General features: G+C 42.3%; 1 protein-coding gene across 3 annotated transcripts in view; it reads left to right on the top strand.

The window, feature by feature from the left end:
* Nucleotides 1-7,638: 7,638 nt before the first annotated feature.
* Nucleotides 7,639-15,347, top strand: part of ep300b (EP300 lysine acetyltransferase b) — a 30,697-nt gene continuing 22,988 nt past the window's right edge. For all 3 annotated transcript variants that reach the window (XM_085351441.1, XM_085351440.1, XM_085351442.1), the window contains exons 1-4: nucleotides 7,639-9,741; nucleotides 11,325-11,911; nucleotides 12,894-13,073; nucleotides 14,687-14,996. In XM_085351441.1, coding sequence (XP_085207567.1) covers nucleotides 9,648-9,741; nucleotides 11,325-11,911; nucleotides 12,894-13,073; nucleotides 14,687-14,996 — 1,171 coding nt within the window. In that variant the 5' untranslated portion in view covers nucleotides 7,639-9,647. The remainder of the gene's footprint in view (nucleotides 9,742-11,324; nucleotides 11,912-12,893; nucleotides 13,074-14,686; nucleotides 14,997-15,347) is intronic.

Here is a 15,347-nt window from a genome sequence, read left to right as displayed (position 1 = left end):
GCAAAAACTATCAAGCGCTTAACAGCACTTCAGATTAGAGCCCAAATAAATGCCACACAGAGTTCCAGCAGCTGACACATCTTTACATCAACTGTTCAGAGGAGACTGTGTAAATCAGGCCTTGGTGGTCAAATAGATGCTAAGAAACAGCCACTAAGGAAAAGCAACAAGCAGAAGAGATTTGTTTGGGCCAAGAAACACCAGGAATTGACATTAGACCAGTGGAAATCTGTGCTTTTTGAACAGTTGGTCTCTACATGCATGGTTCGCCCTGTGAAGCATGGAGGAGGTGATGTGATGGTGTGGGGGTGCTTTGCTGGTCACACTGTTGGGGAATTATTCAAAATTGAAGACACACTGAACCTGCATGGTTACCACAGCATACTGCAGTGACATGCCAACCCTTCTGGTTTGCGTTTAGTTGGACCATCATTTATTCTTCAACAGGACAATGACCCCAAACACACATCCAGGATGTGTAAGGGCCATTTGGAGAAGAAGGAGAGTGATGGAGTGCTGCACCAGATGGCCTGGCCTCCATAGTCACCTGACCTAAACCCAGTCGAGTTGGTTTGAGATGAGATGGACTGCAGAATGAAGGCAAAAGGGCCAACAAGCACTCAGCATCTCTGTAACTCATTCAAGACTGTTGGAAGGCCATTTCAGGTGACGACCTCGTGAGGGAATGGAGAAAATGCAGGAGTGTGCAAAGCGGTAATCAAAGCAAAGGGTGGCTATTTTGAATCTAACATATAAAACTTGTTTTGAACTGTTTGTTTACTACATAATTGCATATGTGTTCATTCAGTTTAGTTAGTTTAGTTTTGATCCCTTTAGTGAGAATCTACAATGTAAATAGTCATGAAAATAAATGAGAAGGTGTGTAGTGAACGTCAATCAGGAGAATATTAAACCCTTTTAAACATAATGCAGTCTAGTACATTATCATGAATGATCATATTATTTTGACACTGGGAAAAGGAAACTGGGAGCTTAGTGCATAATATATAGTATATTTTAAATATCATTACTTTGCATTAACATAAAACACCTATGTAAAATGAACATATGACTTAAACTGATTACATTAAAAATCATTGCATTCCATTTAATTTTTTATAAATCCATATAATACCATGTTTTTTTTGGGGTTTTTTTGACACTGTAGTTTTTATTAACAGTTTTGTCACAGTTTTACATTTCAGGGGAAATAACCAAACAAGCACACAGTCAAAACAAACAGAACTAAAGCGAACAAAAGGTGTGGGTGCCAATTCTAATCAACTACCATATGCATACCTGCCTTTACTCCCAGCATACATACTCCAGCTTATATACATACTTTGATACATGCATGCATATATGGATATACAAAGTTATAGACCTTAAATGTTTTGTTCGTTCATTAATTTTCCTTGGTGCCATATAACAACATTTAACCAGTCTTTTGAAGAAGGTGGATCCAGTTTGTACCAGTTTCTTGTTATAGCTTTCTTTGCAGCTATCAATAGGATATATGTCAAATACAAGTCATCATACATAACATACTCTCTAATATTCCCAAGATATACAGTTTTAAAATTGTGTGGTAATTGATAGCCCAAGATATTGCCTATTACAAGAGTCACGTTCTTCCAAAAATGATGCAGTTTCAGGCACTCCCAAAACACGTGCGTATGATGTGCTTCCATGTTACCACATCTTCTCCAGCATGGCAAACTGTCTTGAGTCTGCTTACTTTTGATTTTTGGTGTAATAAAGAATCGAGTAAGATGTTTCCATCCAAATTCTCTCCAGCATCTTGAGTTAGTCGTTGTGTTCTGGGTTTCACACATGTCTAACCATTCCTCAGTTGAGATATCAGTTTTTATTTCCTGCTTCCATTTCTTTTTTATGTATTCAGTTGATGTTGCCATGTTCTCTCTTAGGTTTTTATATAGTACAGAAATTTCCTTGAATTGGAGGCACCTGTATGATTTGATTACGCAATCAAGCACGCCATAAGACGTGACCATATCTCTAGAGTGTGGGATGTTATAGGATCAAGGAAATGCTGTAAAGTTTTCTTAAGTTGCTCATTTCCAAGAAAAGTCTGGACTGGGACATCCTGTACTCTTATTTCAATATCTTTCCATTTAGCATTAAAGTTCTGATCACACCACTTTATCGCTGGCCTGGTTTGGGCCGCATGGTAATAATCTTTTAGATTAGGGAGTCCCACACCACCTTGCTTCCTAGATAGTTGTAATGTTGTGTATTTTATTCTAGGCCTTTTACAGTTCCATAGAAATCTACTCATTTTTATTGTTGTGATTCTTGCACTAAAGTCTAGTGTAAGAGTTGACCATCGGTTTAGATCGTGTTTAATCTGAGTGGTCAGTCCATCATAATTTGTTTTAAAAAGGTCACTCAATTGTTTAGTCACAGTTACACCCAACTATTTCATTTGTTTTGCAGTCCAGTTCAGTTTAAACTTATTTTAACCTCTTTGGATGGCAAATAGTTGAAAGCCAGTATCTGAGTTTTGGTCACATTAATTTTGTACCCCGAATGTTCAGCAAAGATATTAATTACATTAAACAGTGGAATTAAAGTTTGGTTTGGATTTTCTAGGTAGACTATGATATCATATCATCTGCAAATAAGCTGATGATGTGGTCTTCCCCTTTAATATTTATTCCTCTCACTTCCTCACTTTGTCGGATGGCCTGTGCCAGGGGTTCAATATATAGAGCAAAGAGAAGAGGTGAGAGGCAACAGCCCTGGCGGGTACCCCTCTCTCTCTCTCTCTCGAGAGAGAGAGATTTGCTCCGTTAGGCTGCCATTGATTCTAATTCGAGCTGTAGGAGATTGGTAAATAGATTTGATGCACATCACAGCACCGTCATTAAAGCCAAACCTTTCAAGCACGGCATATAGGAAGCTCCAATCTACACTGTCGAAAGCCTTCTCTGCATCCAGACTTACTAGGGCCGCACTGCCCTTTTTTGTTTGTATCGAATTAACTACCTGGAGGGTCCTTCTTATACTATCTTGAGTTCTACGTCCTGAGATAAAGCCAGTTTGGTCGTCATTAATTAAATCTGTCATAATTGCCCCATATCAAGATAAGATAACTCTTTATTGTCATACATAGTACAGTAGTACAATGAAATTGGAAAACTGTCCTACGTCGGCACTACATATAACACAACACGACACGATATGACACATCACAACGCAACACAAACAACACAACACAGTATATTAACTTAGTAATAAAAAAAGAAGAAGAAGTGTATGTGTATTGCACACTGTTATTATTGCACATTAATTATTATTGCACCTTGTTATAAATATAAATATTATTATTGTTATTGTTTTAAACATTGTTACCTCCCCCCTAACAAAGTCCAGGCAGGTAGCCAGTCAGGTCAGCTATTTGCATTGATCAGGGCTATTGCCCTGTTGTAAAAGCTGTCCTTGAGTCTATTTGTTCGGGACCTCAGCAGCCTGAACCTCCTACCAGATGGCAGCAGCTTAAACACCCGGTGTCCTGGGTGTGTGCAGTCCCGTAGGATGCTGCGTGCCCTCCTGAGACAGCGAGTGCTGTACAGGTCCTTCAGGGAGGGAAGAGGATGCCCAATGATTTTTTTGGGCCATATTGATGACCCTCTGGAGTGCCTTTCTGTGTGCTGTGGTGCAGCTGGAGAACCACACACCGATGCAATATGTCAGCACACTTTCAGTGGAGCAGCGGTAGAAGACGGTCAGCAGCTCCTTCTTCAGGTCCATTTTTCTGATGATTCTCAGAAAGTGGAGACGCTGTTGGGCCTTCTTTAAGACTGCAGAGGTGTTAGAGCTCCATTGGAGGTCTGTGTCTATGTGCACACCTTTCCACACACTCCCCGTTGATGCTGACAGGCTGGAGCTCGGACTTCCTCCTTCTGAAGTCAACTACCAGTTCTTTTGTCTTGGTGGTATTTAGCTCCAGGTTGTTATCTACACACCAATCTGACAGCCTCTGAACTTCAGCTCTGTACGCCGTCTCATCTCCCCCTGAGATGAGCTCCACCACGGTGGTATCATCTGCAAACTTGATCCAATGTGTTTTCCCCCCTCGTTGCACATTTAATATGCTGTTCAAATCTGGGGAATACTGACCTTAAATCAGCATGGTTGAAGTCCCCAGCTATAATGTGCACTGCGTTTGGATGGGAGTTCTGCTGGTTGCTTATTGTCTTGTGCAGCTCCTCCATCACTTAGCAATTATTGATGTGTATAGTTTGTAGTCCACATTAAGTACCGATATGGGTCTGTAATTGTTACAATATTCTGTGTCTTTTCCCTCTTTAGAGATTACTGAGATAATCGCCTCTCTCTCCATGAGAGAGGGGTTACACCCTCCGCAAGGGTATGATTGAAGCATTGGTATCAACTCCTCCTTAAAGTTCTTGTACCACTCTGAGGGAAACCCATCGGCCCCTGGTGATTTATTAGCTTTAAGTCTTGAAATTGCTCTAGATATTTCTTCATGACTGATGGGGGCAGTTAGTTTGCTGTTTTGCTGCGTACCAATACGTGGTAAGTCTAGGGAGTTAAGAAAAGCAGTTTTTTTGTCTTTATTTGAGGAACATGGTTGTTTATACAAGTTTTGGTAATATTTCCTAAATGTTTCTTCTATTGCTTCCTGGCTATACTGCAAGTTATTTGTAGATGGGTCCCTAATCTTGTGAATTGTATTAGCAGCTTGCTGCTGTCTAAGACGCCGTGCTAACAGTCTAGCTGCTTTTGGGCCGTTCTCATAATAATCCTGTTTCAAAAAGTTTTTTTTCCACTTCTTCAGTCAATATATTGTCAATTTCCTTTTTTAGTGTTTTGATTCTGTCTTGGATGTTTTGTTTTTTAATAAGAAAAGATGTTTTACAATTTTATTTTTGTAAAATTTGATTCTCATCAGTTCACAACATGAGTTAAATCCATAGAACGTAGATTTGGAATCTGACCAGAGGATTGGAAATCAGCTTGTGCTTGTAACACAGATGCTGAACTCACGCCTCGGAATAACACACTAAAAATACTGCCTTTTAAGCAGCTGTAAAACAGCTTGTTTCCATTTAAGCGCTGTTTTCAATAAATTGCATGCTCAAAAAAATGTTTCGTCTCGCTCCCATTTCTTCTTTTTGCATGTTGAAGCTCTACTTGGAACCTTGTTAAGAGCCAACCATGCAAAATATGATTTTTTTTTCCATTTTTCAAGTGGTCTTAAACTTTAGATTGGGACTGTTTATTGTAAAAGCCAAAAAATATTTGGAGACCTCTTTTGAACTTGATTTGTTTTGTTTTTAAAAAAAAACCAGTTGGTATAACCTGATATGTTTGGGGGTTTTTAGAAACAAGGAAAAGTTTTATGTAGTTTAACATCTTGTTTGTTATACTTAGTTACAAAAAAGGTTTTATTTTAATATGGATTGGTGTTTATCAATGTGATAAATATTTCCATATGCCTTTTGTTTTCTTTTTTCAGTTTTAACGTTAATAATATTTGGAGAAAAAAAAGGTGGTGAGAGTGTCTTGTCTCCAGATGCATGACATTGTAATGATGGGGACTTTGAAGATCCATCTTCTAGCAGCTCATCTGTCTCCCAGTTATTCACTCAGGCACCGTTAAATGACTGGAATGAGATTTAGATGTGCCAAAGGAAGCGACTGTCGCCTCAGTGAGGAAAAAAACCCCTGCCTCCAGAAATCAAATTTTTGAGAATGATCTTATTCCATTCGTCCAAGTGGATGATGATTTTATCTTTGTGTTGATGTTAAAGGTCTTTTGAGTGCAATGGGTTGTTACAATGCAGAGGACTGGAGGTTGTTTGTTGGTAGTTTAAATGCCAGCCTAATCTGGGTCTTGCTGCAATGAAGGCAGGTAGTTTGCATCTGTGACAATTGGTCGTTCTGTCCAGCTACACCCATGAAACCAATGAAAATATGCAAATTGTGTTGAAAAAGCTGAAATGCAACCAGCACAAATCGGCCAAATGACAGAAAAAAAATGTATTTGTGACAAAACTGTACATGATTAAATATTTTATAAGATTTTTTTTAAATGTTTATTAAGTAATATTAACTCTTTTCTGCTAAATAGCATGCTTAGATTTATTGATGCAGGGCTGTGATGTTAAAGATTTCATGAAAATTTAAAGGGGTTATTATTCTGCTATTGGGATTGTGTTCACATACCTGCGCTGTGGAACTCAACTGGTATTCACCACTGGCAGATCCATGACTGCACATATGATGTTGGGACAGCAGGTTTCCCACGGTGTCTCCAGAAGCACACATTTGTCACATGTGCTCAGTCTGAACCTGCTCTCATCTCTCATCACCAGCAGTGGTCTGTGGCCACCACCTGCAAACCCTTTCCTTTTTTATTGGCTCTTCAGAGCACCTGTTGTCACTTTCATTTGCACTAAGCAAGGTGAACTGGATCCACAGTGGTTTCTGTTTGATAACTGGACACACGGATATCTCTGGAGTAATCACATGATACTTTTTTTTAGCAGTGTATTGTCTCTGTAACAGAAAACACTTAATGAATTCGCCATTTTATTAGAATCCAAGTATCTTTGATCTATCTGTTTATAAGGTTGGGGAAACCTGCAGTCAGCTGAGACTGAAGAAATCACTTGGATGAGTGATGAAACGTTTCTCCCACTGAAAACGCTGCGTCCAGATGAACAGAATCAACTTTTGGGGATAGAATCAAAGTTATTTTAGAATATTTCATTAAACACTAATGTGTAAATGTTAGCCGCCCCTTATATTCTTTTGCTTAGAAAAATGGGAAATAAGTGCGGGAATTTATTGAAACATGTGCAAACGTACATGTAAAAACAATATATAAGGCAAAAACAGGATGTCTGTGATTCTAATGAGCTTGAAAATCAATATACGGTACGACCTCAAAGTCTAATCACTTTGAGGCAGCTTTCTTGTCATTTCTTTAAGTAGTCTTCAGAAATACTTCTCCAAGCTTCTTAAAGGACATTCAAAGCTCTTCTTTGGATCCCGTTGCCTGCCTTTTGTTCTGTTCTCCTCTCAGGATGAAACCAGATAAGATTTTGAAATCTTATCTATGTACCTATTTTCAGTGATATCAACAATAATAGCAGGAAATTAAGTAGGCATATAATGGATTTTCTCTTTTTGTTGCCATGTTTTTCAAGTAACCTATATTTGACAACAGCACAATAAAACTGGAAATTCTGTTTTTGGTGTGCCACCCCAATATTTTTAGCGGCCCCTATATGGCCACCAAAAAATTCTGGACGCACCCCTGTTTAAAAACTGTACTTTTCAATATTATTGTCAAATAAGTCGCTCTCCACTTTCGCTGTAGTGAAAGCCGCTGTATTTGACTGAGATAAAAGTGGAGCGCCACTGTCCTCTGCAGATTGAACTCGGCAAAAATCCTCAGAAAAAAGGGAAAAAAATGAGAAAAAAAAAAGAGCCCAGAACCGGTTTCCGGACACTCCCGAACATTTACGAAGACAACCTCTTCTTCCCGTCGTCGCGCGCTCCCTCCTCCCCCCTTTCACGCCTAATGTTGCTGTACCTCAAACCCTCCCCCCGTATCAGAGGAGTAGAAACAACAAGCCGCCATTTTGTTTGTGCGGACAGACCGTCAGAAACAGAAGGAGATAACCGAGAGAAGGAGCGACTCCGCGACCCACGACAGCCGCTCCGGTAACCGCCGGGGGACGAAAGAGTGCCCGAATCCTGTCCGTGCTATCCGGGGAGAAAAAGCGTCACGAAAACCGATAAGACGTCAGTGGGGGGAAAACCGAGTCGGTGACATATATATGTGTATATGTATGCATGAGAAGGAAATACTCCGAAAAAATCCTAGGAAGGGGGTGTTTGCGGAGCGGAGACGGGGAGGAGAGGCGGAAGAGGACGGTGTCTCATAACGAGGGGGGGAAAAACCTGCCAAAAAAAGAGAGGAGGGAAAACATCAACATGAAAAATCATAATGTGTCCGTCGCGGAGGAAGGAGAGAGCCCGCATAGACAATTATATAAATAAATTGCTGCCGGGCAGAAGAGAGAGGTGGAAAGAAAGACGGGTTTAAAGAGAAGGGGGGGAAAACTGCCAGGATCAACGCGGAGGGGGAGCATTCACCATCACAAAGAGTCAATGAGAGGATTTTGTCAGCCAAAAATATTTCAAGGAGGAGGGGGTGTCAACATAATTGTGCCGATCTGAAGCTTTCCGCTTCCGAAATAGCCGTCAGATTTTGATCAATTTTTCTCCAGTCGCCGTTGATCCTCTGCTTTTGCTTCAGAGCTTTTCTTTCTTTTTTCCTCCTCCACGCGTGGCCAAGACATCCTTAAAAGCGACGATATTTGTGACTTAATCTGAGGTTTTTTCTCTAAAGTGTTTTTTTTAAAATACCAGGAGAGGAACCTCTTGTGGAGCACAAGATAAGTAACCCAACAGACCGTCCTCTGCAAGAGAGGAAAAATACTGATTGGATCAATCTGACTGCCCGCTGATAGGAAATTTGCGCTGTGATCGTCCTCGGGAAGTGTACGGAGAGATAAAGTGTGCATATGGGAGATTGCACAAGAACTGTGATTTTTTTTCCCCTTCTTTTTTGGTCTTGAAGATCTTCTGTTTGCAGCCGTGCTGACTGCAAGACATCTCGCGCAAGCGGGTTGCAACAACCACTACGTGCAATACGAGTCCTGTTCTTTCTGACTACAGTGCCTTTTGCATGGTCAAACACTTAAGTGCACAAACAAGTCGGCATGTACATGCAGAACACAACGAATTCTATCATTGGGTTATATGTAGTGAGACATATACAGCCGCGATAGACTTATTTTTTACCCGAGAAACCGTAAGCCCGGCGCGTCGTCCTCTCTGTGCAGCTGACTAATTTCTTCAGCTACTTTAAAACTGGTGCAGGTTGTTTGTAGTGCAACTTTAACCGTGTCCACTGCCTCGTTTTACTTCTGAGGGAAATCGGTGGCACTGAGAGAGGTCCGATCAGAGAGGAGGAGAGAAATCTGTTGCATGAGAGAGCTTGGCTCCTGGAGTTAACACAGGAGACTGAAAGAAAGGAGGAAAAAAACAACTCCTGGCTTCTGTTTGCTGGATCGCAGTTGTCTTTTTTGTGCCCTGACAAATTGCTCTCCACCCCCCTCACCCGGCTTGGAGCGATTCGGATTTGAAACGGAGATTTTCTCCGCCGACTATGCCGGGCAGGACTGAGTACAGCCTGGAGGACAGATCTTGGGACGGGTTTTGTGTCGCAGAAGAGGCTACATGAGGTTGTCAGAGGGCCGCACGCTTGCCTTTTTTGCCGACTCCACCTTCCCACCTCCGCCGCCGCCTCCTCCTCCTGCTGCTGCTGCTCAAATCTGTGAAGAAACAAAATCTCCGACTGGGGAGGGGGACTGATATCTGCAGAGGAATAAAAACGAGAGGGGAGAACTGAAAGAACTCAACACTGCTGTGCCTCTCTCCCCTACCGTCCCCCCCGAGCGGTGGGGGAACGATCAGAAAGGTTGCTTAAAAGGACTGGGAGACGCAAATAAAGGGGGTGGGGGATTGCATTTGCCCTCCGTGGATCTAAAGCGTTTTATTTTTAATTCTTCCAAAAAAATATGGCCGATAATGTTCTGGAGTCCGGCCCGCCTTCAGCCAAGAGGCCCAAGCTGTCCTCTCCTGCTCTCTCGGTGTCTGCCAGTGATGGAAATGGTAACTATTTGGCATGCATTATTAAGGCTGGATAAAATATAAACCAGCTTCACTGTGAGGTGTGTGTAAATTGCCGGTCAGTTTTCGGAGTCCCTGCAGAGTTGCATTAGTTGCTTTGACTGACATGCTCAAAAGTTGCTGCTTGCGAACAGCAACATGTTGTTGTCTTGGGGAGTTTGTTTGTTTGTTTATTTTTTAAAGTCTTAATCCGAGAGTTTTTGGCCGCTAATCGGGGAACATGGTAATAGTTGTGGCGACAGGAACAACTTTTCCAGCACTTGTGTTTTGATGCGTTAGCCTCAACAGGCTAGCTAGCAGCAACTATTAGGGTCCACCTCCAAACAATGGAAGAGGCGAGTCAGCCCGGTTTGCTTCAAGTTGTAGAGGTAGTTTTGAATTGAGTAGTTTGAAGAATTAAAGTGCCGACACATTAAGCACCAGGCTTCTTGGATATCCCGATAAAAACTAGAGAAAGATAGGGTTTTTCCGAGGCAGCTTTAAGAGAAAGTGAGGGTAGCCGAGCAGCTAGCTAGTAGCTAGGCAGATAAACCCACCAGACCGGCTCAACTGAGCCCTGCATCTGGTTAGCAAAGACAAAAACCTCAATGAAACAAGTCTTTTTGAGTATCAGTCGATAACCAGTGACTCTAGAGAGAGAAATACCATTTGCGGTATGATTATTGTGTCTTTAGCGCTAAGCATACTGGGTTTTTAATAAACTATTGTTATATACAAGCTAGCTATTGTTCGACTTGAATAAGTTAGGCAGAGCGTCCTTGTCCCGCAGAAGTTACAGCTTTGTTAATTTTCTCACTGCTGCCGGGTTTAAACGAAACAGTAAGCAAGCCACAGACTTTGACATATCTTCTTTGGTGCCCTTTGTTCAGAGGCCTTTTTCCTTTTAGCTCTTTGGTCGTACTATCAGAGCCCATTCTGGTTCTCTGTCCCCATTGTTTGGCTACACGGCGACGCTGCGCCGCACTTGGTGCAGCTCACTTTTTTCTATATAATAACAACAAAGCGTGTCGCAGGCAGAGCAACTGGACGTGTATCACCTCGTATGTGAAGTTGGATCTGTTAGTGCAAATACATCTTTGGAAGTATTTGATCCAAAAAGTGAGAAGTCATTATGGGAATTTCAAGTTTAGTGAGGTGCCAACAGCTCATAAACTACCATAAAAATGTAGGTAATGCTCTTGTCACTTTTAAATGAAAGTTCTACTTAAAAACAGGTTATGATTTTAATGTGCCTCCTGTTGCAGTAGATATGACTTCCTCCACGTCTCTGCAGTTTGTTCCTCTGAACCATAGAACTGCAGTTCAAATTCACACACCTTCCAAGGTGCTGCACTGTTTACCTCTGCGGCTTCTCACCTTGTCCCGACTCCATGTGTGGCATCCCACAAACCACAAACTGGGGCTCTGGGGAGAGGTCCAGGCTGTGAGAGGCAGCTAGTGCTGGTCTTGTTTCCTGCCTATACACTCTAATAGTTGATTATTAAAAACAAAACACAAAAACCCTGTTAACAAAATCTCTAGTTTTCTGGCTGGTAATAATTCTGTTTTTCCTCCTGTATGCCTAGATTTCGGTTCACTCTTTGAACTGGAGCATGACCTCCCAGACGAGCTCATCAGTTCTTCGGAATTGGGATTGACTAACGGAGGGGATGCCAGTCAACTCCACAGCAGCCTCGGAGGAGGAGGTGGTCAGGATGCAGCTGCAAAACACCAGCAGCTGTCTGAGCTCCTGCGCGCAGTAGCAGCACCACAGCAGGGTGGCCCCACTTCTAATAGCACGCCATCTGGGGCATCCATGGGGATGATGGGGGGTGTCAGCGTTGCCCCTGGAGGACCTCAAGGCATGCCTCCCCAGAGCCAGCCGCAGCAAGCTGGATTAATGCAGCAGGTCGGCATGGTTGGAGCGCACAATCGGGCAGCAGCTATGGTGGGAGCCCAGAAGGGTAATGGTGGACAGCAGCCTCAGCAGGGGCTGATGGGGGGCCAGGTTGTTAATGGCTCACCTAGAATGGGCTACCCCGGCAGTGCTGGCATGGGAAGCAACAGTAATCTTTTGCCAGATGGCCTACAACATCAGCAGCAAGGCGGTCAGCAAATGGGAGCCGGGAGTCAGGCAGGGATGAGACCACAGCAGCCTGGAGCACTGAACAAGGTAGGCAGACTCAAAGCAAGTCTCATTTGTGTTTAAAATACTATTTTTCAAAGAGATTGAACTGGTCAAACTGGCAGGTTAAACAGTTTTGGGATGTACCTGTCAGAGTTCAATTCCTCACATGGATATAAAATATGAAAGTTTGAAATTACTGCTGAAGCCTGGAGGTATATGTCTGATTAGAGCATGGAAAGCTGTAGGCAGATGAAGCTGTGCACTTGCCACTCGGATAAAACTACTCATCTCCAGCACAGGTGCAGATAGAAATGCGGTTACATGTTGGATGTACAGCTGCATCACAGTTTACTCTGTGGTATCGATGGTTAACCCACTTGCTGGTGACTTGTTAGCCACATGATGATTGTGATTTTTATTCTAGAGGCGTAAAGACGTTATCGGAAAAGACGGTTAAATGGTTTTAAACAAGGATTACTTCTTTGCGTTAGTTTGCGTCTCTGGGACTTTTTCTCAAGAGTAACAGGCCTGCAGCTTTGTTTGAAATCGCACTGTTAAACCCAGTAAATTGCTTTATTTTCTCTCTGAGCTTGTAAGTAGGGATCAGCAGTTCAATTAGACACTTACACATGGCAGCAGGTTACCACCCACCTCACAGTGCTGGTACTAAAGGCTCACTCTCACTGAAGTTTAGGCCGTGATTTGCTGCTGTGATAAGAGAATAGTTTGGCCAGATGTTGAAGACCATCGCTGATACTGAAATTGTTTTCCAAGTCGAAGAGGTGGCAATAAATCATGTCTGTGTCGTAAGTTTATTTTGGAGAGGGAGGTGAAGTACAGTAACCAGACAGTCATGTTATTTAAAAGGTGACTAAATGTGTTGATTGTCTGGTTATAGTACATGTTGTGAAAAGTAAAGTAACCTTTTAAACTGTTTATTATCACACTTCTTTCTTACATTGTCTTGTCTCCTCCTCCCCCTCTTTTCATTTTAAACCCCCTCACCCTTTTCTCCACCGCTCTCCAGATGAATATGATGGCCAACGCGGGCCCCTATGGCGGTCCGTACGGCCAGACCCCTGGCCAGGGGATGCCTGGAGCAGGGCTGGGCCCACAGCTCCAGAATAAAGCAGGCCTCCCCAGCAATATGGCTGCCCAGTTTAGCATGGAGAAGAAGACACCAGCAGGTCAAGGCATGTCTGGGATGGTAGGATTTGTTGGTTTTTCTTCTGTTTAAAACTCTGTAGCCCATATAGGAGCCTTTTGGCCCTTACTGCAAATTAAACACACATTTTAACTCTGAATGACTCAAAGTAAAACCAAATATTGAATGAGATTCAGATTGGAAGAAAAAGTGTTGAGGGTATTTCACAGTCATCCTTACTGTATTAAATATATCCTTTGAAAGGCTGAAAACCAACTATCGTTGCCTCCGGTGCTTTTTTCCCTCCAATATTGACAACTGGCAAATGTATGGAGGTGGAAAAGTAGACGCCAGAGAGCTTAAACTTTTTACCTTATTCTTTACAGATCTGCTTCAATAACTTTACATTGCTATATATGATTGCACAGCTTTTGAGATTTGCCATTTGCAACACATCCTATCAGAGGCGATTAGATGATGTGTCTTATAAACTAGATCAGTTTGAGAGCCAGATGGGAATTTGTTTTATTTTGTGCCTTTAATTACTCAGAAAGGCAGTGTCCAGATGAGCATTTTTTTTTCTTCAAATATTGGCCTTTCACTGGCAGTCGTACAAGAAGTCTTTTACTCCCTTCCAGACAGTGTAGCAGCTGAGATGACATTGACACTGAGCCTTGCTGACACATAATAATAATAATAATAATAATAATAATAATAATAATAATAATAATAATGGGGGTTTAAAAGTTTTGAATGTCATTTTTTCCCATTTTTGTTGGTGCGTTGTCAGACTGGGATGGGGTCATATTTCTGACTCGATCTCAGCACCCAGTCTCCACACTTGGCTTCAGTCAGCTTGTAGGTCTCATTGATGACTTCCAGTTTGTTTTTGTTTTGTCATTACCTCTTTAGAAAAGATGGGCTGCCTCTGCTAAATAACTGTGTCCCGTGTTATCTTAATGAACACAGTTGTGGTGGAGGGAGTTTTTGGTAAATAAGTAGCTCAGATCACCTTTATAATAATCCCACCTATCTCACAGAGATGAATCATCATAAAGATCAACCAAAAGCCTCAGGAGTGTAGTGTCAGATAGCAGTGACTCACTGCAGGTTGTTAACTTAGTCTGTGTGTTTGAGTGTAAGAGCTGCCCCCAATTTTTGAGTTCATTCACATTTCCAATTAAATGAGCAGGTGGATGTTCTGCACTGATTATCATTAGCCAAGAGAGATGATCAGAAGTCAGCTGGGCGCTGTCACCTGCTCTGCTGCGGTTACATTACAGAGTTACTTATTATGCTGTATACCATTTGGGTCTAATTAAAAACTGGCCTTTTTTGTGCTTTTCAGCAGGCTCGTTCGTGCTTTAGATTCTTCTCCTGTATTTAATTATTAAATAGCTGAAAGCATTATTCAGAAGTAGACTTTTTCCTCATTTCTTCCCATATTAGTTTACTGATTGTTGAATCAAGTACCTGATCTTACCAAGTGTATTAAACTTCTGAAACTTATGGCAAAAACGGCAGTTTCAAAGATCCATGCTCGGAGACTTCTTGCAGCATGGATCTTTAGCTGCTAGGTGCTCAACTGTTATAAGATTGGTTACTGAAAGTGATCATTTTGTGGTGGATAATCTTTCTAATGTGGCCTGTGCCTCTTTTCTACTCTCCATCCTAAGACGACTCCTCAGCAGCAGCAGCCTGGACCAGTTGGCGGTGTGTCGGTCAGCGGGGCAGCAGCAGCAGTGGGAGGGGTGCAGGTTGGACTCAATGCTGTGGGGGCGGGACCCGGCGCCACACCTCCTACTGCAGACCCCGAGAAGCGGAAGCTGATTCAACAGCAGTTGGTCCTCTTGCTGCACGCGCACAAATGCCAGCGGAGGGAGCAGGCCAACGGAGAGGTACGACAGTGCAACCTGCCTCACTGTCGCACCATGAAGAACGTGCTGAACCACATGACTCATTGCCAGCTTGGCAAGTCCTGCCAGGGTGAGTCTGCTGAATTACACCGATGGCTAGTTTATATGGTGTGTGGTTTATCTCATAAACACGATGGTGTCATGCATCTGCAACACTTTTTTCCCCTTCTCTTGTTCTTTTACATATTTTCTTTTAATCCCTGTTGGTTTGCCTCCCAGTTTTTCTCTATCAGGATGAGTTATTTTCTCTTCAGCTGGCTGTTTTACTGTAATTCCTCTCCTTGTCTCACCGAGTCTCCATCTGGACGTAGTTTTGTTTTACTGAGTGACTCATATAATAAGTTATTACCTTTTGGATCTTATTTTGCTTTTTTGTTCATCCTTGTCATGTTAATCATCTCTTGCCTTCACTCTTCACACA

Source organism: Diplotaxodon limnothrissa, linkage group LG4, assembly GCF_057381915.1.
Source record: "Diplotaxodon limnothrissa isolate DT_005_m linkage group LG4, D_limnothrissa_male_GT1.1, whole genome shotgun sequence".
Lineage (NCBI taxonomy): Eukaryota > Metazoa > Chordata > Actinopteri > Cichliformes > Cichlidae > Diplotaxodon > Diplotaxodon limnothrissa.
Note: the sequence above shows the minus strand (reverse complement) of the source record. Positions and strands in the feature narration are given on the sequence as shown.